Source organism: Prionailurus viverrinus, chromosome D2, assembly GCF_022837055.1.
Source record: "Prionailurus viverrinus isolate Anna chromosome D2, UM_Priviv_1.0, whole genome shotgun sequence".
NCBI lineage: Eukaryota > Metazoa > Chordata > Mammalia > Carnivora > Felidae > Prionailurus > Prionailurus viverrinus.
The window spans coordinates 17,516,202-17,541,003 of record NC_062571.1 but is presented as its reverse complement, the minus strand read 5'-3'; the positions used below and the strand labels follow the sequence as shown (position 1 = coordinate 17,541,003).

The 24,802-nt window shown below is 49.9% G+C and overlaps 1 protein-coding gene across 4 annotated transcripts in view; it reads left to right on the top strand.

Annotated features, from left to right (window-relative positions):
* The window catches only part of COG2 (component of oligomeric golgi complex 2), a 46,603-nt gene extending 23,337 nt beyond the window's left edge, over nucleotides 1–23,266 (top strand). For 3 of the 4 annotated variants that reach the window (XM_047825359.1, XM_047825357.1, XM_047825360.1), the window contains 11 exons: nucleotides 488–612; nucleotides 5,115–5,241; nucleotides 7,125–7,264; nucleotides 11,951–12,012; nucleotides 13,464–13,615; nucleotides 16,232–16,429; nucleotides 17,259–17,331; nucleotides 17,631–17,773; nucleotides 19,516–19,655; nucleotides 20,921–21,101; nucleotides 22,553–23,266. In XM_047825359.1, coding sequence (XP_047681315.1) covers nucleotides 488–612; nucleotides 5,115–5,241; nucleotides 7,125–7,264; nucleotides 11,951–12,012; nucleotides 13,464–13,615; nucleotides 16,232–16,429; nucleotides 17,259–17,331; nucleotides 17,631–17,773; nucleotides 19,516–19,655; nucleotides 20,921–21,101; nucleotides 22,553–22,654 — 1,443 coding nt within the window. In that variant the 3' untranslated portion in view covers nucleotides 22,655–23,266. The remainder of the gene's footprint in view (nucleotides 1–487; nucleotides 613–5,114; nucleotides 5,242–7,124; nucleotides 7,265–11,950; nucleotides 12,013–13,463; nucleotides 13,616–16,231; nucleotides 16,430–17,258; nucleotides 17,332–17,630; nucleotides 17,774–19,515; nucleotides 19,656–20,920; nucleotides 21,102–22,552) is intronic. The other variant, XM_047825358.1, reaches the window with a different exon arrangement.
* The last annotated feature ends 1,536 nt before the right edge of the window (nucleotides 23,267–24,802 follow it).

Here is a 24,802-nt window from a genome sequence, read left to right as displayed (position 1 = left end):
TTTGTATTTTAAGTTTGTGTGCTTGTCCTTTCTTTACCTCTTGACTCTCAACCTTCCCACAAAAAATAAAATAATAAAGTAAAATAAAATGTGTTTTCTTCCGTCGTTCTCTGTCCCAACCCTTTCCCTGATCTGGTGGTGGCCGGCTAGGCCAAGGTCAAGGCAGTACGAGCTGTTGTCAGGACACACATATTTTGCTTTCAAGCTCAAGACGGGAAGCAGATGAGTGTGTGTGGTGTTTCGGCTCTAGGCCAGTCTCTGTCACCCAGCCTGTGTCTCCCCCGGATCAGAGCTGTGTCCCCTAACCCTAGGAGCCGATGTTGAGTGAAGGTGTGCTTTACCTTCTGTTTCGAAGGCATGTCAGCTGGGGAGGAGGGTGGGCAGAGAGGAATTGTGTTTTTAAGGTTTTCTCTGTTCTTTCCTCTGTAGTATATAGTTCATACTTCTCTTTTAGGTGCTTTAAAACAAATGATGCTCCTTTTGATAGGTGATTGTAGAGCAGATTGTTGAGTCTGATCCGAACGGCCTTCAGATCATGTATGATAAGCTCCTGGAGTTTGTTCCTCACCATTGCCGCCTTCTTCGAGAAGTCACAGGAGGGGCCATCTCCAGGTAACTGAAACCGCTGAGCTTCCCGGTCAGCTCAGCTCCGCGATTGCACTTGGTGGCTCCCAGTGCGTACTGCTTACTGGCTGTCTTGTCTGAACTGGGAACGAGTGCGCTTTCCTATTTAATTGTTACCAATGCCGTGAGGCGGGTGTTGTTAGCCCGGGTTTCTAGCTAATGGAACTAATAGTAGGAGCCAATCTACTCTTTATTTTCAATACCCAATTTCATATCGCAATGTAGCTACAAATCAAAATTGGTTTCCTTCCATTATTCTGATGTCTATAAATATCAATTCAGCTTTAAATCAACAAGTTGGGTTTTTGTTTTTTTTTTTAAGTTTATTTTAAGGGAGGGAGAGAGGGGGAGAACGAGCGAGCGAGCGAGCATGAGCAGAGGCAGAGAGAGAGAGAATCCCAAGCAGGCTCCGCTCTGTGCTCTGTCAGAGCAAGCCCCACGCGGGGCTTGAACTCCGGAATTGCGAGATCATGACCTGAGCTGAAACCGAGAGTCTGACGCTTAACTGACTGAGCCACCCAGGCGCCCCTCAGCTTGATTCAATAAGTTTTATGCTAATAGTGATTAAGGTTATCTTCAGTTTCCCCACCTTCTTTTACTTAATTTCCATGACTTTCCAGTTCTGCTTCATAAATATCCCATTCCACTTCACCATCGCCCTGGTCCAGGCCTTTGTCATGTTTTCTCTGGAATAACAGGCTCTCCCCTCCTGGCCTCCCTGGCTCCACCTGTCCCTCTTCATTGCAGCCCTTGGCTGTCATATCTGCCCAGAGCTCTGCCACCTTCGTAAGTCTTTAATGGCTTCTCGTTGCTTCTAGAGGAACATCCAGTCTTCTTGGCACAGCCCGTGAGGTCCTTGATGCTCTGGTCCTGGTGGTTCTCCACTGTAGACCTTTCTACTGTGGAACTCCACCCCCACCCCCGCCCCCGCAACCCCACCTCGTACCACTATGGTCCCTGGCCAAACTGTAGCACTTGACCTTCCCTAACACAACTTGTACAGAAGATCTCTGATTTCACAGCGGTTCGACTTAGGACTTTTTGGCTTTACGATGGTGCAAAAGCGATACGCATTCAGCGGAAACCATATCGCAGACTTCGAATCTGGATCTTTTCCCGGGCTAGCAATACGCAGTAGGATCCCCTCTTGTGATGCCGCGCAGTGGCAGCGAGCGCAGCTCCCAGGCACCCACGCCATCACGAGGGTCCGCAACCGACACACTGAAACCCTCCGGATTCTCACTTTGAGTATAGGCTTCAGCAAGTTGCGTGAGGTGGCCAACACCGTGTTGTAAAATAGGCTTTGTGTTAGGTGATGTTGCCCGCCTGCAGGCTGCTGTGAGCAGTTCTGAGCACATTTTAGGTAGGGTGTGCCGAGCTCTGATGTTCAGTAGGTTGGGTATATTTTCATTTTCAGCTCATGATATACTTACGAGGGGTTTATTGGGATGTAACTCCGTCATAAGTCAAGGAAGATCTGTACTGGGGGCTTCTGTGGTTTTCCTCGTTGCCTCCTGCACTTCCCGTTGCCTGCGGCTTTTGGTTAACCTGTCAACTCCCTCTGAGCTCCCGCTCAGATACCACTTCCTTCAAGAGACCGCTTTCCCCTGGTGTTCAGCATTCACCGTGTCCTCGGTTCCAGTACATGCTGGCTCTTAACCTCTGTGGAGGGGTCATTCCCGGAGGCTGAGGGTGTGCTCTCCTTCCGCGCTGCCCACACCTTCCTCACCTGTCACTGTGTCTTGAAGATAGCGACTTCCCCATGTTTGCAGAATGAAAGACTTGGTCCATTTTCATCGTCAGAAAGGCAGAGGAGGTCTCAGATCTTTATGAAGTAGGCAATCAGTGCATTTGGTCTTGAATTTTTGTTCTTTGGAAAGAAAAGGAATTTTTGTTCTTTGGAAAGAAAAGAAAAAGAAAAACTATATGCCACCTGACCTTTGAAGTACCCTCTCTATTCCCACCGCATGATTTCGGCCTGGTTTTGCCGCTTGTGTTTAGTCATCATGAAGACTTAGTTGAATTTGGATTTGGGGTAAGAATTCAGTAGAAGTCGTGATGTAAAACTAAGGAAGCCGCAATTCCGAAGCAAAACAGTCATTAGATTCGACAAGGCCAGTCTTGGTCCTGAAAATGCCGAGTTTCAAAGCTTTGCGAAGGCCTTTCCATAGTTTTCAGCGTGGCAGAATTCACGTCGAAGCCTCGGGGGGTTGGGGAATCTAATCCGTGCGTTGGTAGGTCGTCACTTGCTTCAGGCACCTTTGTCCTGCTGGCCCTGACCTGCCCTCGCTCGGCTCCGGCCTCCAGGATTCCCCACGCTCGGTGCTTCCCTCGCACGTTCTGTTCTTTTTCCCTCGTGTCGCCCTCTGTATGTGCCTTTTATATCTGTAGTGCTGCCAGCAGCATGCAGGATCTGTCTTCCAGAGAATGTGGATTCGCTTTTCTCATTAGCCGTCTGTTTCAGCTGTTAATCTTGTAGATGTAAGTTTTCTCTTTGGGGCTTTAAGTAGATATTTGCTTTGGGGACGAGGGGATCTTGTCATTTGATATTGCTTATATTCTGTGCATCTGTAGTTTTCAAATTCCCAGTTTTATTCTTCTCTTCTCCAGGTACCTTAATAGAGCTCGTTCTTAGCGTGGCTGAAAGTATAGACTGCGAGGTGTGGAATTGGGTATGTGGGAAATAGACATGTTGTCGGCCCTCCCCAGCCCTCCTCCAACCGGCCAGTGATTTCTTACCAGTACTTAACTATAGTAAGATTGTTTGGTAGCCAGTACCAAACTGGCTTCCTGGATAATCTATCTTTCCTGGCAATTTTTGCTAAGGAGGAAAATTAGGAAAGCTTTTATCTCTGTTTTCATTTTTTTTTTTTTAATATTTTAAGTGTTTGTTTATTTTTGAGAGAGTGGGAGGCACAGAATCCGAAGCAGGCTCCAGGCTCTGAGCTGTCAGCACAGCGCCCGACGCAGGGCTCGAACTCACAAACCGCAGGATCATGACCTGAGCCAAAATCGGACGCTTAAGCGATGGAGCCGCCCGGGCGCCCCTTTTTTCTTTATTTTCAATACCCAATTTCATATCGCAATGTAGCTACAAAACTCCCAGTTTTGCCGAAATAAGATCGTATATTGGGGCACCTGGCTGGCTCACTCGGAGGAGCGTGTGACTCTTGGTCTCGGGGTCATGAGTTTGAGCCCCTCATTGGTTGTGAAGATTACCTAAATAAAGACTTAAAAAAAGACCATATATTGAATTGCTGGCCATTGTTAAAGAAAGTTATCTTAAAACTGAGCATTCAGTGAGATGGTATTTACCTAGAAGTTATTTCTGTGTCTTTAAGTGCAAGAGAAAACTTGAGCAATCTGCCTTATTTATTTACTTCTATATTTAAGCCCTACTATCACAGCACTTCCTGTATGCTAGGCACAAGCCTAAATGCTTTACAAATATTAACCCATTTGAAGATGCTCTGATCTCCATCCTGTCATCTCAATTTAAAGATGAAGAAAACAAAACAGAGGGTAAAAGGCCCACCGTTTGAACCCAGGTACTCTGGCTCCTGAGTGAATGCTTTCATCTCAGTGTTGCCTCTCATCTGAGTCTGTGAATTAGAAATCCAGAGTCTAGACTTTTGCTTAAAAAAAAAAAAAAGGCGAAATAAAGCATGGATACACAAAAAAACACGACTGTGACAAGTTTTTTTGCATCAGGATTTGGAATCAAGATTTTACATGGAATAGTCATAGAATTTGAGAACTGAAGGTAATCTTAGAGATAGCTTAATCTTCACAAAGCTGTTAGTAACTGGCAAATTAGCATGATTTACAGGGCTTTAGAGCTTAGTGGTATTAAGATTCAATGCAAAGAGGGGCGCCTGGGTGGCTCAGTTAAGTGTCTGACTTCAGCACAGGTCATGATCTCGTACTTTGAGGGTCCAAGCCCATGTCAGGCTCTGTGCTGACAGCTCAGAGCCTGGAGCCTGCTTTGGATTCCGTGTCTCCCTCTCTCTCTCTCTCTGCGCACCCCCCCCCCCCCCCCCACTCATGTTCTGTCTCTGTTTCTCTCAAAAAAAAAAAAAAGATGAAGAAACATTAAAAAAAGACTGCACGCGAAGATCGCTTTTCTTGTGTTATTAGACTACTTCTTTTCCAAGATAGAGTGTAAATACGATAGCCTGCTTCCAGGGAGAAATCCTGCCAAGGCAATTCGATGTAGTAGTTTTGCCTTATCCTTGACACTAGCTTGCTCTCCTATGTGATAAATACAGGAGTCAGAATACAGAGGGCGTTCAGGTTCAAGGTGAGACTGGGATCAAGGAGTGAAATAGAAGTTGAAGGCTATAAACAAGCTAACTGACGTACAGTTTTTTAAAAAGGTGGAAGTAAGTTTTAGGCTGAGGAACTTTGAGTTAAAATACCACTGTAGAATTTTGCCCTTTGTAAATAGGAGGGTGCCATGTATCTGACTGAAGTGTTGCTGTTTCTTACAGTGAAAAAGGCAACAGTGTTCCTGGATATGATTTTTTGGTGAATTCTGTCTGGCCGGAAATAGTACGAGGATTAGAAGAAAAACTGCCTTCGCTTTTTAATCCTGGAAATCCCGATGCATTTCACGAGGTACTTTTCCTCCATCATCCTGATTCTCGAAGATATTAACCAGAGGCTTGAGAAAAATCATGCTTTCTGCACAGACTTCGTTCTGTGCTTTGTTAAAAATAAAAATCTGAGTTTGTGAGTGAGCATTTCCTTAAAATACACAAAATGTTTCATCCAAGTAGTAGTCCCTGATACTGTTGGGACTATATACTATAATTCTAAAATGCAGGGTAAGATTCAGCCTAGGTACCAATGTGACAAGATGTGTTTGCACGTCATTTTCTCACTTTTTCAAAAAGATCCTCGAGACCATTAAAAGCCAGTCCCTTTGCAGTGGTTTTCTATGGAAAATCAGGTTTGCAAATGTGTACGGTATAATTTTAAAGGAAAACAGGGTATCGATTGGATTTTAAAATCCTCATTAATTTGTAGTGTATAGAGGCAGACGGTAAGGTGTGGTGAGCCTGGGGCCTGCCGGCCTTCAACACAGACGAGAAGACACATTTGGAGCCATAGTGTCACAGAAATACCACTTCCCTGTTCCGACTAATTGTGCGACGTGACAGTATGCTGAATCATGTGATCACGTGGTATCGTTTTCAGTGAATCGTGTGACAGTGATTTTTATTATTTGCAAACAGTAGGGCTTTTAAAAATAGACCCCAGAAGCAGAATGATACAGTGGTCTCAAGCATTCACCATTTAAGACCCTTTACGTTTTGCTGTCCTCTGGAGTTGTGCTGGTCACGTTATGCTCAGGAGATGTTTCAGCTCAGAAAGGAAACTTTCTCGCAGAACTTTGACTTCAGAATTCTAAGCTAGTCCTTAACGTGGCTGGGTCTGTTTCCAGTGAGCACAGCGTCGGTCAGTTCCTTTCACAAAATGCTTTCAGCTTTCAGTCTGGCTGTGACGTGCTTCTCGTGAGGAGAGAAATATCTCGTGTTCTTTTAGCGTCTCGTCGTGTGCAGAGGTCTGTCTACTTCTATCCCCAGAGGATGAGTAATACCTTGGTCTCAACTCCTCAACACCTCGCCCAACCAGTTGAAAGAAATGAAAAGCCTGTAGTGTTGAGTGAACTAAAATTCCTGCCCAAGCGCAGACGTGAGGAAGTTTCGGTGAATGGTTGGGTGACCCAGAAGGATATGGAGTGTCCACACATGTTCCCTGTAGAGCCTGGGCCCTGGGGGGGGGGGGGGGGGGGGGGGGCAGAGGACCCACGGAGGAATGCGCATTTCCGACAGCTGCGGTTCTGCTCTGCTCACCAACCAGGGTGCTGTTTGCTCTATTTCTCAGCTTTGTCTTTGGGTAAATTCTCTGTGAGCCTGAATAGAAGAGGAAGCGTCATCCTCCAAATGATAATAACAGTAGTTAACCTGGGAGGGTACTTTTGTGGGTCACGTTAAAGAATACAGTTTTAGGCACAGCACGCGGGTGATGAATGTTAAGTAAGTTTCAGCCACGGCTCTTCATGGTGTCGGTAGCTCCCCGTCCGTTTTTGTGCTGTCTGGTCTATGGAGATCATGTGATGGCTCACCTGCCTTTTAAAAATGTTCTACTCCTTCCTCTGGAGTGGCAGTGACAATTATACCACTTAATTTACTGGCTCTTCCAGTTCCAGTGGACGAGGTTAGGGGTGCCGAGAATACGAGAGCTGTCGTTTGCAGAGCACCGGGTTTCCAGGGAGGCTTGCCGCGTAAAACCTCGAGCGCGTCACCGACCCGCTTTGGGCAGTACCGAATGTTCAAGTCAGGACCTCGGACGGGCGACCCCTTTCAGGTCACTGTCAGTTCCGGAAGCTACGACTCAGAGTGTTCTCCTTCTTTATCTTGATTACAGTTTTTCCTGTATGTGCTCGTTCCTGGTTAGTTTGCTCACAGTGAAAATTCCGCCTGTTCTTATTTTAGAAATACACCGTAAGCATGGATTTTGTAAGAGCATTTGAACAGCAGTGTGGAACACAGGCCAGCGTGAGGAGATTAAGAGCACATCCCGCCTATCACAGCTTCAGTAATAAGTGGAACTTGCCTGTTTATTTTCAAATAAGGTCAGTGATTTATTCCTCCCCCCCCCCCCCCCCCCCCACCTCCAGCCTTCTGAAATGGGACCAGAATACCAGGTCAGGGTGTTGCCTCCAGGAAACAGTCCTCGGAGATGATCGTGCCGTTCCTTGGGAAACGAGATCGAAAGCGGGAACGTGCAAGAGGTGTCGTCATTGCCGGCGTTCCGGTTGGCATGACAGAAAAACCATTTGGTAATTAAAGGGCTGAGGACCCCGGCCTCGGACCGAGGTGGGCCCCGCGCCCAGCTCCGTCCTCCTGCGCTCCGTCCGCGGCAGCCTGTCCGTTTTGCCCTCCTCCCCACCCGCCTTCGTCAGGCAGCAGGCCCGGCCCACGTGGGTCTGTTGTTGGCTCCTCTGGGCTGGTTTTTCCCTGAGGGTGGGGAGAAGCGTATTCTTCGCCACTGGTTCCGTCAGTCGGTTTATGAGAATCCTAGTTCTTATTTTGGCCGTCTCTGACATCCTTTGGATGTCTTTGACATCTGTGACATTTGTTCTCTCTGTTCTGGAAAATGGTGACACTTCTAACAGATGTCGTGACGATACCACGTACGTAAATGAGTGCTTTCATAAACTGGGGACATTTAGGATAAACTCTTAGCGACATATGTTCTGTTAGAAAAACAGACGAAAACAGCCATTTTTGCAGAGTGTCTTGAACGAGGTCGTGGTGAGTTCCTTCATCGAATGACATTAACTAGAGCGTTTTAGTTAGGAAGGTCTGGAAAGAGTTGCAGGCTTTTTGTTGAAATCGCTGAGTGCTTTCATTCATTACGATGCAGTCCTTTTCCCTAGAGTTCTGGGGGGAAATTACAGAGGGGGAAATACGTTAAGGATTAGGTCCCTTGATTGTAATTGCTTGCCGTGATTGAGAATGTATGTAATCATCTTCTGATAATGAAATCACAGCCACCAGAATGTCAGTGAGGCGCCCTTGCTGGTACCACACTGTATGTTATGCTTAATTTTGCCAGCGTGACATCACCACGGAGCTTGTCTCTCAGTAGGAAATGAAGGATTTGTTCTTCTGAGGTGTTCATGGACTGCACTGGGAGTGGTTGTTGCAGGGTAATGAAGATCAACCCAGGGCAGGAAGCCCTTTTGATGCAGGAGCGGAATTTAAAACAGTGAAGTATTCTTTCATAGTATAAGACTGCAATAGAGGGGCGCCTGCGTGGCTTAGTCGGTTCAGGCCCAACTTTTTTTTTTTTTTAATGTTTATTTATTTTTGAGACAGAGAGAGACAGAGCATGAACGGGGGAGGGTCAGAGAGAGAGGGAGACACAGAATCTGAAGCAGGCTCCAGGCTCTGAGCTGTCAGCACAGAGCCCGACGCGGGGCTCGAACTCATGGACCGTGAGATCATGACCTGAGCCGAAGTCGGACGCCCAACCGACTGAGCCACCCAGGCGCCCCCAGGCCTAACTTTTAATACCAGCTTAGGTCGTGATTCCAGGGTCATGGGATAGAGCCCCGCATCAGGCTCAGCAGTGAGCATGGAGCCTGCTTAAGATTCTCTCTCGCTCTCTCTCGCTCTCTCTCGCTCTCTCTCGCTCTCTCTCGCTCTCTCGCTCTCTGCCTCTCTGCCCTTCTCTCCTGCTTGTGCCCTTTCTCTCTCTCTAAAAATAAAAATAAAATTGGGGACTAACGTGTATGTATATATGTATGTATGTACGTGTGTGTATATATATGGCCGCAGTGGAGAAGAAATGTCTAGCATTTCTTCTGTGGTCCGGGTTTGGAGTTAGATTGCTTTAGATGTCCAATACTGTCACATCACGTAGTTCCGCCCGCTGCCTCCAAACTCCTCTTCCTAGTCATTTCCCCAGATCCCGTGACCCCACCCTTGGGGATCCTGCACTGTCGTCCCCCTCCCCTCCCTGCCCCTCCCCCCCCGGACTTGCCTCCCTGGAGCTCTGGTGGCTGTTTCGGGGCGTGCTCTGGGCTCGCCAGGCCGGACGCCACAGCGACAGCACAGCCTCCCCTCAGCCGCCTCTCACGGGGCCGGCAGCCGAGCTGGGTTTAAAGTCAGCCACTTCCCTGCATGATTTTGTACGTCCACCAGATTTTAACAGTAAGCAATCAAAAGGATCGGTGAGCCTTTCTCTGTAAACCATTTTACTTAAAATTTGTGAAATTTGTAAAACATCACATCTGAGTTGCGAAGTGTGGAACTTGTATTCACTTATGTTTGTTTTTCCGTTAAAAAAAAAGTAAGTTCAAGTAATACTTTGTGGGACTGCCCTATTGATTTTTACCAGGCGTCACATTGTTTACTCTGAGTGACGACCAGAAGTTCCACAAACATGACTAGGGTCAGAGTTACATTGTGAGGGGATTCACTTCAGGGCCATTTAAAGGAGGCCCAAAACCCGTGGGGTGGCATACTTTGACATGTTCGTAGGGAGGAACATGAACATTGCTCTCTTGGGAACAGGCTTACGCCACTGGTCTGACGGTAAACCTGCATCCCGCCATCCTAGGAACCGAGGTGGCCCTTCCAGCCAGCGCCATCCGGCGGTGCACTGGAACCCCTCACTGTTCCCGATGCCCTGCCTGGCCTTCATGTCACTTGTTCCCGTAGGCGTAGTAGAAAGCAGGTTTAGGGGCGCTTGGTGGGGGGCTCCGTCGGTTAAGCGTCCCACTATTGATTTAAGCTCAAGTCATGATCTCGCCGTTCATGAGATGACAGCATGGAGCCTGCTTGGGATTCTCTCTCTTCCTCTCTCTCTGCCCCTCCTCTGCTCACGCTCGCTCTCAGAATGAATGAACAAACTCCAAAAACAAGAAAAAAGGTTTACGATTCAGTTTCTCACAGGAAGAAAGTAAATGCAAATATGACCCAGGGGTCTCCAGTGCAGTGAGCCGGTGGCTCCGCAGAGACTGGGCTCAGTCCCTGAAATGCCGTAGGCTAAGTTCTCCGCCATCTTTAATTGAAGTCTTTCTAGAATATTGTATACTCCCGGAACATTCACTGTAGATGTATTGCATTCAGTACATGCTGAACATAATATATCTCCTCCTAGCGATGTGGGCTTTCTGCAGCATCGACGTGCTTTCCCTTTGCCCCGAGTACGCGTGTGTGTGGAGTAGACGTGTGCCCCGCGACGCTTCGGATACTACAGGGCAGAGATTGCAACGCCCGGCAGTGTTACCTTCACCGCTTTTATTTTTACGGAAGCGCTTTGCGGTGATTGCGTACCTGTGGCATGCGTGGAGGGATAGGTCTAGAGGCCTCCCCCAAACCCAGATTTCAGAACGTAGAAACATCCTGTCTGGGGTCGCCTCTGTTACAGATACCCTAGCAAGCGCCGTGGGCATCACACGTGCGTGGACGAACTCCAGCGCGGCTTCTCAAGGGTCCCCAAGGTGGCCTCTCCCTTTTTGCCATTTTCCGAGAACGACAGCACCTCACCTCAGTCCTGGAAGTTAACTGCCCAGCAGAGCTGCGCGAGGGGCTGCTGCTGGGCTCCCGGCTGGGGAGGCACAGCTCTGCCAAGTGACCTGGGCAGTTTTACTTTCATGGGTCTTTCGGCGTGGTTGCACGGTCAGATGGCTGTGTCGAGCCCGCGACATAGCACCCGTGCCTCTCACTGGCAGGTTCCCCTGGGCAGTAGGAGGGGGCTTCCTTTCCCACGGGAAAGCAGCCAGCTCTCGAGGTTCGGGGCGGTCCGGGGTCTGGGGCTCTGGGCCGTGTTGCACGTTCATGGAGGGCACGGCCGCTGCTCTTGGTCTGACGTGCTGTTCCTTTCACCCTCCAGACAGATTCCTTAAGCTCAGTCTCTGAACTGCTTTGAAAAAAATGTGTACTCTGAAAAACCCAAAAGGCTCAGGGTAATTAATCTTGAGCGGGTGTCAGCATGTATTGCCAGCAAGGGAACTAGCAGGTGACGGGTGTGCTGGGGAAGGTCCGACGGTGGAGGTTCCGTAGTTGGGACCCGATGCCACGTACGCAGCTTGTTTCCAAAACACAGCGTTTTCATGTCACACAGCCCTGAAAACGTGCCCACGCAGTTACTAAAACGGAATTCTGTGACGGGAGAAGGCGCTGCCTGGTGGGCCAGCTGACAACCCAGGAGGACTGACCCGGGAGGCGGGGGCCGGACAGCACGGGAGGCTGGGCAGCAGTGTGAACAGCACACGCAGCAGGCTTTTGTACTGTTCACCGGCTGCTTGCGGTGACTTTTCTCAAACTGCAAACAGATCCGGAGACCAGCCTTCCCATTCCTTGCTTTAGGGACGTTTCCTTTTTTCCCTACGGCAGCGTGAGTCGAGGTGGATCGGAGATCCCGCGGTCCTGTGGCCGCAAGGCGACGACACCGAGTACAGCCACGTGGGACTGGCCTGACACAGGCTCCTTGATGGCGGTCTAACCGGGTGGTTTGTTTAGTTCAAAAAACACGGGGTTGGTTGTGATTCCAATCAGCCGCAGATAACGGAGAAGCCCTACGTGACGGTGGCTTAATCGGGAGAAATTTATTCCTTGCTCAGTTGAAAACAGTGGGAGAATGGGCCTCCTGGGGCTGGCCGGGCATCTGTAAGGGTGTCTTTGGGACGCTCTTCGGGACAAGCCAGCGGAGGAAGTTCCTGCGGCTCAGAAGGAAGGGAGAACGGGGAGGTAAAGGCATGCAGCAGCAGCATAAACCCTAATCTGTGCTCTTGTTTTTCTCTCAGATTTAGAGAGATCGCAGGATCCTTAGAAGCAGCACTTACAGCTGGGTTGGAGGACGCTCCAGGTAATTTCCGTAAAGCGATCAATGGCGGATGTCACGCAAGGGCTTAGTTAAGCTCAGCGCTTACCTAAGCCTTCGTTTTCTGAGGGTACTTTCACCTTCTTCTGTCGCACAGTAGGTGAAAACGTAGCTTAAAAACACGGCTCAACCTCTTTTTTTTTTTTTTCTAAAAGGCTAAAAGTATATTTTTTGGTCCATAGAGCTTCTTTCCTTATAGAGAGGATCAAAAGAACGGACTATTACGCAGCCATAAAAAAAGAACAAAATCTTGCCGTTTGCAACGACACGGAGGGAGCCAGAGAGCGTAATCCTAAGTGAAATAAGGCACTTGGACAAAGAGAAATACAATGTAATTTCACTCATAGGGTGGAATTTTAGAAACGAGACAAATGGACAAAGAAAAAAACGAAACAAACCAAAAAACACAAGACTCTCAGATAGAACAAACTGGTGGTCACCGCAGGGGAGGGGGGTGGGGCGGAGCAGGGGTGAAGTAGGGGATGGAGACAAAGAGCACACGTATCTCGAGCACCGAGCGATGTATGGAAGTGTTGAATCACTATGTTGTACTCCTGAGACTAGGACAACCCTGTATGTTGACTCCACTGGAATTAAAATAAGATTGAAAATAAATGCTTTAAGAACGTAAGAAGCAGACCTCAGTTTTGTCTCTGAATATAACCTGTCATGGGGGATTAGCCCCTGGTGATCAGCGCTTTTTATAGAAAACTGGATTCCGTCTGTTTTCCTCCCAGGCTAAGGTAAAGCGTCAGGATGGCCCTTCCTTCCTGGGGGATGATTTACAACTGGGGCTCCTGCCTCAGGCCTCCTGAGCCCTCGGCCCCAGTCCTGGGACACTGGGCAGGTGACGGTGGGTCGTGGGTTGCAGACAGGTTTGGTTTCCTTCACAGCCTCATTGATCTTGTGTCATGTAGTCACTCCCGGTGGCCACTCACGTAACGCATGGCTGTTTCGATGGCCACACGGGTCTCTAGGCCACTCCCACTTAAGTTTCTGCTCCCTTCTGTGTAGCTAAGTCAGCCTGACTGCACCGTTTTAGGCTCCGAGGTGGTTTTCCGTCTGTCTTTGCAAAACATGGTCCTGTGTGATCGACTTCCTGTATGTAGCGAGTTCCGGTAGAGGAACGGAAGAGCAGACAAACGAAACCGGACAAACTCGGAATTGTAGTTGAGACGCTTGCAGGGGACCACTCCAGCTTGGGTTTGTGGACTTGGTACAAAATACCTGTTGACAAGTGATTGTCGAATGCCATAGATGTTCAATCTCAAACATCCGGGAGGGGGAATCGTGTAAAATTATAAAAACGCACTGCCTCAAAAGATGAAACAGCATGGATTGTGGCCGCGTTCTTCACTCTTGAATTAAGCATCGGAACTATTAGAATTTAGCTGGGAATTGCCTGAGATTCTTTACGTGTCTGTCTATTTCTCTAGCTGGCAGTTCGTTTTGCCTTTTGGCTTCTCACAGAACATGGAGCAGCCTTCAGAGGTGCTGGTCAGACGAGATGTTCTTGCCGGTGCTGGCGCATCGTCTGTGGAGGCTCACACTGCAGATTTTGGCTCGGTACTCCGTGTTTGTCAGCGAGGTGAGGGCTGGCCGCGTAGCTCGTCCAGAATCACGACCGTTGGGAATTAAGGGGGGGGCGCATCTCGGTGGCTCATTCGGTGGAGCGTCCGACTCCGGCTCAGGTCACCATCTCGCGCTTTGTGGGTCCGAGCCCCACATCGGGCTCCGTGCTGACAACTCAGAGCCTGGAACCTGCTTCGGATTCTGTGTCTCCCTCTCTCTCTGCCCCTCCCCCCCTTGCACTCTGTCTCCCTTTTAAAAATAAGTAAACATTGTTAAAAAATATTAAAGAATTAAAGAGGGACACGTGGGTGGCGCAGTTAGGTAAGCATCTGACCCTTGATTTCGGCTCAGGTCATGATCTCACAGTTGGTGGGTTCAAGCCCCGTCAGTCAGGCTCTGCTCTGATGGCACAGAGCCTGCTTGAGATTCTCTCTCCCTCTCTCTCTCTGGCCGCCCTCGCTCATGTGCACACTTTCTCTCAAAAATAAATATTAAAAAAAAAAAAAAATTAAAGATACCTTAAGCTAAATACGCTAAGACTCTTAAAGGCCAGGCTGTCATGAGAGGTCATTTGAAGGACAACAGTCGACTCATTTCTCAAGTCTGTATCCAGTATTTGTTCCCCTTTTCTTGCCGCCGTTGCCTGTGTGGGTGTCTATTATCCCACTGTCCGTGCTTCCTCTTGTGGAAAAGCACTGTCCCGACAAGCTCATTTTCCCGTCTCAAAGCCAGAATCTTCGAGATGCGTCGAAATTAAGACAGAGATGCTCATTTTAATGAAAATGAGTAGAAATAAAAACATACGCGTTTTCATCGTATTTGGAAGTTTTAAAAAATCGTATGATCGTCTGGACTAAAAGGTAATAAAATTAATTAACCTTCCCTTCATTTCAGAATACCCTCCCTTTCTCCTTGTCGAGTAGTTGACTCTCTTAAGTATCCGCATGCCTGTGAAGATGGATTAGGTGTCGCGCACACAGCCGTAGCGGTGATCGTACGGGTCAGCCCTGAGCACCCAGGCAGGCCCCGCGCCAGCGTCTCGTGCTCGGAGAGGCCCTGCCCCCTCCTGGACAGTCGCAGGGGACAGACAGACATGCAGCCTGTTCACTGTGCGTGATGGGCCTAGGCGTGCGGAAGGTGTCAGGAAGGACTGCGTGACGAAGCCTCAGCTATCAGAAGGAATGCAATCTTGAGTTGGAGAGGAGAGCCCGGTTTGTCTTGCAGGGTCTTCTAACGGAAGGAGCACAGGCTTTCACGGCAGACAGACTGAGGTTCTGCCACTTTTTTTTTTTTTTTTTTTTAAGTTTATTCTGAGAAAGAACGCAAGTAGGGGAGGGGCAGAGAGAGAGAGAGAATCCCAAGCAGGCTCTGCACCGACACGGGGCTCGAACTCATGAACCGTGAGATCAGGACCTGAGCCGAAATCGAGGTGGCCGCCTAACCTCCTGAGCCACCCAGGCGCCCCCAGGTTCTGCCACTTTGAAATTTTGTGGCCTTGGGAGACTTAGCTCTAGGGGTCCCAGATGCTTCACCTCTGAAATGGCAAAACGGTTTCCATAGGTGAGCAGTAAAAAGGGGTCTGTTGACCAGCAGATTGTTGACGGAAGTGCCTGGTGGATTCTGGGAGCTCGGTGGAAGCTAGTTCTCTTTTTCCCTTCTGCCTTCCTCTGCTCAGAAGGGTTCTTTTTTTTTTTTTTTTTTTTTTTTTAATTTTTTTAAGTTTATTTACTTATTTTGAGAGAGACAGAGACAGCACAAGTGGGGGAGGAGGCGGGGCAGAGAGAGAGCGAGAGAGAAACCCAAGCGGGCTCCGTGGTGTCAGCTTAGAGCCCAATGTGGGGCTGAAACTCAACGAAATGTGAGGTCATGACCTGAGCTGAAACTGAGAGTCGGACGCTCAACCGAATGAGCCACCCAGGCGCCCCCCCCCCTTTTTTTTTTAATTTTTTAAGTTTATTTACTTTGAGAGCAGAAGGGTTCTTAACAGACCACCCTGTCCACCAAGCGGTTTCTGAAGACCCCTGTGCAGTTGATTCCGGGGAGGCAGCGGGGTTGATGTGATTCTTCAGTTAGGCCTGAGTAGGCTGGGTCCTACATTCTTACCAGCCAGTAATTCTCAGGTCTCTAATAAATTATGTTGCCTCACATGTTCATTATTCCGTTTTTTCCTTATGCCGGGGGTACTTCTCTTTGATTTTTCCCTTGTAACAAATCAGTATGCAAGTAACACTTTTGCTGATACTATTTGAAACATGGTAAAGTTTGGATCGTGCTTTTTTTAGCCTTATTAATTAATTATAATTAACATTAGGTAAATTTACTGAGCAAACCTGGTAAATGATTTACCTAGTTGAGCTAATGAATTTTTTTGTAACTGTGATATTCCAGAAATTAATTTTCGTTTCGTTTAGGGACCTGTTTTGTTTTCTGCCTGTTACTTTTAATCACCAGAAAGCAGACACGAGCTTAAGGAGGACAAATGTCCGTGGGGTTGTAGTTTGGCTTTGTTTCTCCTTGTTGTTCTTTCGTTGGTAAACTTTTACTGAATACTTTGCAGATGGTGGGCCACAAAACTTAATGCTCAGGTATGTGGCAGGTGGAAAAGTAGTGAATCGTTGAAACGGTTTTTCAGCTTTTACTCAGGCCCATCTCTAATGAAAGTGCCAAGGATATGAAAAAGCCTTTGGTAACTGGTGGCAAAGACCCTTCAGTTACCCACGGAAACAGTGAAGACCAAGCAAGTGGCCCCGCGGAAACAAAGCCCGTGGCTTCCATTTCCAGTACGCAGCTTATATATGTGGTCGCCGACCTGGACAAGCTTCAGGAGCAGGTAGGCCTGTGTCCCAGGAGAAGTCCAGGGGCTCGGTTCGGTGTTTTCGTAGAAAGTGACATGTGCGAGTGTCTGACCCCATATGGCCGCATGGGGCTTGGAATCGTGGGGCCCAGGGCCTCCCGGAGAGCACAGGTTCGCCCGTGCTCCGAGCGGTCTCTCCAGCTTTCCCCCGCGGGGGGGCTCTCTGCCTCCTTGCCTGTCAGTCTAGTCTCCTATTTTGTGAACCGGGCGGGGGGGTGGGGAGGGGTCTCTCCTGCCTTTTCAGTGTTCCCGTCACAAGTGACGAGTGAGCCATGCCCCACTGTTCACTAGCTCCGCGTTTTGGCACGATCGCTGGCGGGTTGGATTTTAATGGGTTGTACCCCCACTTGACCACGTATTTCCTGGCAACAGTTAACCTTCGCGTGTACTTTGAAAGTGAACTGTGAAAACGTCTCCCCCTGTTTTCTCTGGGGATGTCCATGTTTGGGGCCTTTATCATTAACAGGGCTTTGTGGGCCGAATTTGTGTTTGAGTGCTCTGATACGTGAGTCTGTTTTCCGCTGGTCTTTGTTTGGTATCGGGGAAAGCCACAGAATAGAAAATGGTTTTGCTTCTTCCCTGGGCCTGTTAATAGCCGGGGACTGCTGTTTCCCGTGTTGCTGGATTCTGTTTTAGTGAAAGCGTTAAGAATTTTGCTTTCTTCTGATGAAAACTGTAGGAAGTCTTGAGTTTAGTTTCATTTTTCATTGATAGTATTTTAGAGTTTATAGGTGCAAGTTCAATTGCCTCTTCCTTTGATTTATAAAAAGTACCTGAATATATAAAGTGCATATATTTATTTCAGCTTCCAGAACTCTTGGAAACAATCAAGCCAAAACTTGAAATGATTGGCTTTAAGAATTTTTCTTCTATCTCAGGTAAAAATGAATCTTTAGACTCAGCACATCTCTGAATAAGAAATAATTTAAAATAAAACTTTAGAGCCTGTAGCATATATTTAAACTACCATTTTCTTTTCTAGTTGTCAATCCTTGGTTGTTTCTATATTCTGTTCTGTGATGATAATTTCTCTAGATGAGATATTTTGTTTAATTCTAATAAGTTGATTTGATTTGGCTTATTGTTGTACACTCTGTAAATACTGTGACAGTGTCTAAAATAAAATTCGCACCCGGGCTTCAGTAAGTGGCTAAACTCAGTCTCTGTGTCTGGACAGCAGCCCTGGAGGACTCCCAGACGTCTCTGTCCGCCTGTGCTCCTGCCTTGAGTGACAGGATCATCCAAGACTTAAGTGAGTCTTGCTTCGGCTACCTGAAGAGTGCCCTAGAGGTCCCCAGGCTCTACCGAAGAACCAATAAGGTCAGCACTGTTCCCTGGAAAGCCTTTTGAGGTGGGGAAATACATGACAGGAAAGCCACAGAGGCAGGGGGTTGTTGAGCGAGACCCAGAAATGAGTCCACAGGGGTAGCCCAAGGCGGGCCTGCCCAGCCTCCTCCCGAGAAGCCTTATTTGTGAGAAGGGGACTCTGCAGGTGGATGGTCAGCTGCTTTGGTAATTGGACTCAGACAGCACGGCCTCTTCCCGGATTCCCTTGGCCTTAAGGAAAGATGGTAGTAATTTGAAAAGAACGTGTTTTAACAGATATATATTTTTAATGTTTTTTATTTATTTCTGAGACAGAGAGAGAGAGCGTGAGCAGGGGAGGGGCAGAGAGAGAGAGGGAGACACAGAATCCGAAGCAGGCCCCAGGCTCCGAGCTGTCAGCACAGAGCCCGACGCGGGGCTCAAACTCACAAACCAAGAGATCATGACCTGAGCCGAACTCGGACGCTCAAGCGACTGAGTCACCCAGACACCCCTTAACAAAATATTTTTAACTCCTATACTTTGATTCTTGTATTTGGAAAAAATTGAATCGACCTTGCTCCCTTCATATCGTCCTAGCAAGTACCTGCTTTCTGCTGTTCTGTAACTCGAAAAGATTCCAAAAGCTGCATCAGGAACATGAAAAGCATCTCTGAGATGAAAAGGGTGCGGGCACACTGGGGTTTAAAATCGAATTCCCCCGTTGTCTCATTTGGCGGAAAGGCGACTTGGGGAATTCGTTTCGACCAGAGCTGTCGTTTCCGTTCCTGAGCCCTTCTTTCTGTGCATTTATACGCACCTTTCCTTCTGGCTACATCTCGCTTAATTTTCCATCGAATTTTCTTTTTTCTCCAGTTGTAGAATTGGGTGTCAGGCAGTTTAGCACCAAAGTGATTTTCAGGACCTGTCGTTTTGGGGCGGTCTCTGTGTGCCGAGCATGGGCGTCTTGCCCCCACCCCCCACCCCCGCCTGCGTGACTCGGTGCTCTGGAGGCAGTGAGTGCTCATCAGAGGTGGACAGAGTCTCCCTTGTGGCTCTTCTTTTCCTTTTCCCAAAATCTGGGGCGTGCAGTAGGATTACCGCTTCCAGCAAGAGGACTTTGCCACCTGATTTTCCCTTTCTGGTCTGCCTTGAAGCTCCCACTTCAGAGCGGGAGAGAGAGACCTCCTCTGTGTTCCTAGATACATTCCTTTTCTTTGCGGAAGCTACTGGCTTTCCCGTCTGGGGTATTGACCAAGTGCTTGCGGGTCAGATCCGGTGCGCTGGCGGTCATATGCTGTCGTTTGCTCTTCTCCAGAGTAGGCACCAGTGTCCTTGTGTGCAGACGAAGAAGCAAAAACAGAACAAATTACTCGCCGTAGATCCTTGCGTCTCACTCTGTCGACCAGCAGCATTAGCATGACCTGGTGGGAGCCCGTTAGAAATGCACGGCCTCAAACACAGCTCTCCCGGCCCCCGTAACTGCGCACTGCAGTACTTGTTCTCTCTGTCCTTTTCTCTCTCTCTCCCTCTCTCTCTCTCTGGCTCTAAACATTATTTTCCCTTGCTGTATTCTTCCTGACCCCTGCTGTTCTCAGATATCTTCCGGGAGACAACCTTACTGTCACTATTGGGGAGGGATGGGGTTCGTTCATGTCTCCAAACTGGCACATTAGTAACATCCTTCCGAAGTTGGAATAACTCTTTTTTTTTTTTTCCTATACATTTTTTTTCAACCCCTACCATCATTACTCCAGGAAGTGCCAACCACGGCCTCCTCTTACGTGGACAGTGCCCTGAAGCCATTTCGCCAGCTTCAGAGTGGGCACAAGGATAAGCTGAGACAGGCAGTAATCCGACAATGGTTAGAAGGCGCCCTCTCTGAGAGCACTCATAAGTAAGTACCTTAGAAGTAGGCCATCCCGGACTTGCTTAGGGAAGCCCCGAGTCAGAGACCGCAGAGGCCATCGGAGGGTGGCACGTGGCTTGTTGACGACGTCAGATGGCCGCGTCGCTGGACGGGTCGGGTGCAGGCGCTCACACCTGAGTTGGTGGCTGAGCTGCTCTGGCCCCCCCCCCCCCCCCCCAGAGTGCGATGGGCCACCTGCCCCCCAGCCGCCCGGGGTTCCCCTGGCCCCGCACCTCCTGGGTCAAGGACTTCTTGGGGGTGCAGGCACATCCCCCGGCACGCCCAGCTTTTGGTGCGCAGGGTGCGTTTCACGCGGCCCTCTTTCTGCAAGGCCAGGCACACGTTTTCCCGTAAGATCCGCTCTCTCCTGTGTCCACAGTGGCTCTGCTCGCGCCAGATAATTGAAAGCACAGACTGGCGAGACCACTGCGGCCAAGGAAGAGAAAACACATGTTCTGAAGCCTGATTGTAACTGATAAGCGTTCAGTATCTAAAACCCTGCCACCCGTGAAAATCTCAGGAGGTCTTCGGAATCCCTTTGGTCGAATGTCTCTTCGTTTCTCATTCAATAGACTTTTCCCCAAATGCCGGGATTGAGTTATGTCAAAAGCATCTTACTCAATTTTGCTATTGGATTTTGTTTATTTTCTGATGGTACTTGATTTATTTCAATTACTTCTGAGTTCAGGAACATTTGTGGGTTAATTTAGAACATAACAGTGAATTAGAGTCTTGTTTTTGTGGGCAAATATATACCAAGTGCCAAGTAGCCAGCTTGTAAACAAAGTTTTGAAATACAACTCCTTTATAATTTGCAAATTATATTGAGAGCACAGTGAAGGTAATTAGTGTTATTTAAAAATTTGAAAGCTTTCTATTCTTAAGATGAACTGTTCCTAGAACCGACCGTAAATGAATCTGTTACTTGCACTTGGGGAATGAGCTCCAGCTGTTGCCCCCTTCGAGTAGGAAATATCATTTGGCCTTCGATGTTCTCTTGTTGGTGTCCGGGACGAAAATTGTAAACAGAGTCCACATGTGTATTTCATGAGTTCTGAGGGATTGTGATGCTAGGGTGTCAAGGCTCCTTTTTTTCAGTCTTAAGAAACATTGGTAAGTTCACCATGGCCGATTTCTTTTATTGGAAATGAGTGTGGGTCTCACGAATCTCTTGTGTTGGCCCACCAAGCCAGTCGGTCTGGGGATGCACGCTAGCCCCTCGGTCTCACCAGTAAGCGTATCTTGTGCCCAAGGTACTACGAAACCGTGTCCGACGTTCTGAACTCGGTGAAGAAAATGGAGGAGAGCCTGAAGCGGCTGAAACAAGCCAGGAAAACCACTCCCGCCAACCCCATCGGTCCCGGTGGCGGCATGAGTGACGACGACAAAATCAGGCTGCAGCTGGCCTTGGACGTTGAGTACTTGGGAGAGCAGGTAACCGCCGAGCTGTCGTCAGGTGCCTCACCTGAGCCCGGGGGGTGCTGCCGAGGGCGGGCGTGTCCTCCCGGGGCTGGAGGGAGGGGTCAGGGCCCCAGAATACTTGAGGGGAAAGGATGTGTGTAACGAATACCGGAAATTGACCAACTGGTCTTTGGTGCAGTTGGCATCCACTTGGCTCACGGAGCCCACTGGAGGGGCAGCTCCCAGACGGAGGCGGCGTCCTTTCTGTCCACCGCCGGGGAAGTGCCTGACACGTAGTCAGGCGGTTAGAATAAGTAGAGAAGCATTAGCCCGTGGATCTCTCAGTGTGGCCCCTGAGAGGTCGTCTAAGCCTGACCTCTTTGCTTCCCTGGCCGAGTCTCCTCTGTTCCCATAAAACACAGGTTTTGGAGTCCCAGCAGGTGCAGGAGCATTGCTGGACATGGTGTCACTTAGGAGGCAGACGTGGGTTGCGTGCCAGGCCTCTCTTCACACAGGTGACTCATTCAAGGATCAGGAAACTTCTCTCGTTCTTGAGAAGCTGGCTTTCTAAACTGTTTAGGGTCCCTGTATAGCACACACCCTCCAGGAAAATCTTGCAGCTGGAGGAGAATTTCCATCCGGAAGTGCTTGCTTTTCTAGCTGACTGAGGACTCTTGCACGTCAGGGTCCTCCCTGGAGATCTAAATTCTGCTGCTTTGATGTGACTTTAGAGATCTATCCCGGTGGAAGTCCGTTGCCCTATTTCTCTCTCTCATAAGAGAAACCTGCAGTCCTTTTACAAACCAGACAATCTGGTAAAGAAATATGAAGAACAAAGAAGCCAGAGAAAGCGGGGGGGGTGCAGGAAAAGAGACGGCACTCCTTGGCCGCCAGCCCCCAGAATGAACGGCAGCACGCCGACAGATGCCAAATGCTTGGTGTGGGTTTTTCCAGATTTTCCTGTGCGTGTGTGCGCGTGTGTGTTGCCGTTAACAAAAGCGGGCACGTGGTTTGTCACGACTCAGTTACCACGGCAATCCACGGTAGTTGCTCTGCCACAGCAACCACAGTCCATCAGATTCTAAGAAAATCTGTCGATGACCCGTGAAGACATTAAGTGCTCAGGCCAGCGCTTTTGTGAAAACTGTCCACTTAAAAAATAGTTCGCTTGGTGATTTCTTTTCGTGCGCCTCCTTTGCAGTCCACAAAAGGGGCTCTGCCCCTGGCAAGAGCCTGATCTGATGGACTGAGATAAATGAACATACTGGCGTCTTTGAATGCGCAGGGTTTAACCCCCAAAAGCGAAGCTCTGCAATAAGCAGATCCTTCCTGTGAAGGGAGAAGGCTCTGCCAGCCTTTGGGGAGCTGCCCTTTTCAGATTCCAGAGAGGATGGGGGCGACATCCCGTGTGTTCTTTATGAGGCTCTTTTGTTCGCGCTCAGCTCACACCGCGGTGCCTTTATCCGCTCTTGTGGCCTTTGCAGATACAAAAGATGGGCCTGGCGACAAAGGACATAAAGAGCTTCCCGGCCCTCGCCGAGCTGGTTGCCGCCACCAAGGACCAGGCAACGGCAGAGCAGCCGTGAGCATCTTGGAAGAGCCCGCGGGGTGGGGAAAGCTGGACGTGGAGCCCGAGGGGAAGAAAGTGGCTCTGTCCTCGGGCCCAGTCTCCGCGGCCAAGAAGTGCTTCCACGGCGCCCGGCGTCTCGAGCAACACGCCAGGGCAGCTTCTCTCCGCACACTGGGGTCTCCTTTCGCCCAGGACAGAACACAGAAGCCTTTTTCCGTTGTATGGAAGATAGTTTTTAAGACACTTGAAACTTTCTACTCTAGTTTACAGAGCAAATTATTTTATTTTTATTGTAAATCTTAGCGCGGAAGAGCTGATTTCTAAAATACGACTAAAGTGAATATATACGTAGGACTCTGGAAAGCTGGGCCCGGGCCCCGACCCCGCTGTCGGAAGCGCCCGCCTGCTGGGGGTGGGGGGGCGACCGTGTCGGATGGCTCCCCCTCCTCCGCCGGGAAAGCCGGTGCGCGCGGTGACGCCTCGTGACGCCCTGAGAGAGGCGGCAAGGGGCGCCCCCTCCGTTCTCCCCCTGGGTGCTCAGCGAGAGTGCTTCTGGTCACGCTGTCCCGGCAGGAGCTGGAACCTGTAGGAAGATGCATTTCCTGAATAAAAAAAGTGTCTGCCAGAAGCACGTGGGCTCGTGTTTGTGAATCCGGTGCGGGTTGAGTGCTCTGGCCAGGGGGTGGCGTGTCGGGCACATTTCCTCGAGGGCACCTGCCTCTCGCTCTCCTCAGCGGGTCCTCCTCCTGCAAGTGTGGGAGGCGACAAGGCCGCGGCCCTCGTGTCGGGAGAGGCTGCGGGGATGTTGGGAAGAGGTAGGCGCCCGACACGGGCCGCCGAGGCAGGGGCGCTTCTCCCTCTAGCCTGTGTTTCATTGCATCTCCGTCTCCTGGCCCGGAGGTCAGCTCCAGGGAGAGCAAGGAAAAGAGTAAGCGATCGGCAATCAAGAAAGCAGATCCGGGCGCTAGCAGAGATTTTGTCTGTATGTGTGTGAGCGCAGTGATGAGGCAGCGCGGGGAAATAGGGAGCGTGAGAGGAACCCCCGTAAAAGCGGTGAGAGCAGCGGCTTCGGGCGCGTGTCCTCCCGCCCCTGCGGCCGTGCGGCCCCGCGAGTGTTCGGGGCTTGCACGCTGGGCCTGCCTGTGCTCCCCTGGAGAGCCGGTGTCCCGGCCTCAGCACTGAGCCCTGCCCCGGCTGGAGCGGGACTGACGGGTCGGTACTGGGAGCCCGTGGGTGCGAGAGCAGAAGGGATTTGGCATCAGGCTTGGACCTCGCGGTGCTGGGCTCGTAGGCGGCAAGGGGCAGGGGGCAGTCAGGAAGGAAGCCGGACGTGAAGTGAGAGAGGGCAAGGCCGACCTGGAGCCAGTGGGGATAGATTGGCACCCACGTTTGTCTCTTGCCGCCCCCACCCGCGTCCCCCAAGTTCAGCGATGGGCCTGCAGAAGTTGAGCTCGCGCCCCTGGCCCAGGATTTGAGGGAGGTCCAACAGGGCCCGCGCGTCGTGCCGGGAGCCGTGTGAGCCACCCGGTGGCTGGGCCTGCGGGAGCTTCTGAGTGCAGACATGCCCTTGTGGGCAAGGCAGACCTCCCTCCTTGCCCAGCGGGGAGCTCTGGGAGCTCTGGGAGCGGAGACCCAGCCCTGCCAGGGTGGCGAGACCTGCCTACCTGCCGGTGGTCCCCCGAGTTAGCCACATGGCTGAGCGCCTCCCTCCAGCCCGCCGCTGGTCAACAGTAGCCCCAGTGTTTCCTTTCTCCTTGACTGCTCTTTCTCGTTTGTTTCAAAACATGGTTGACCAGGATACAGTGTATTAGCTCCTCCAACTCCAGCCGGCTTATCCCCATTATGGAGACGAGGAAACGGAAATTAAGGAGTTAAAATAGTTAAATGGAATTTAAATCTAGGGAAGATGGTTCCAGAGTCCAGGTTGCTCAGCATCAGGTAATTCTCCCTCCTTGATATGAGCATCGGAACAGAGGGGCTGATTGGGCAGGGTTGGGGCCGAAGGCATCCATTTCCCGGACACCTGTCAAGCCCCACGCTCGGCCTGGGTTCAGTAATACCACATTTCTGGGCTTGTTCTGGGCGACGCCCGTGGTGTCCCACTCCTGTTTCTAGGCTGAAGAAACAAGAACTTTTAGTAAAAAGCAGAACGTTCCAGAACACT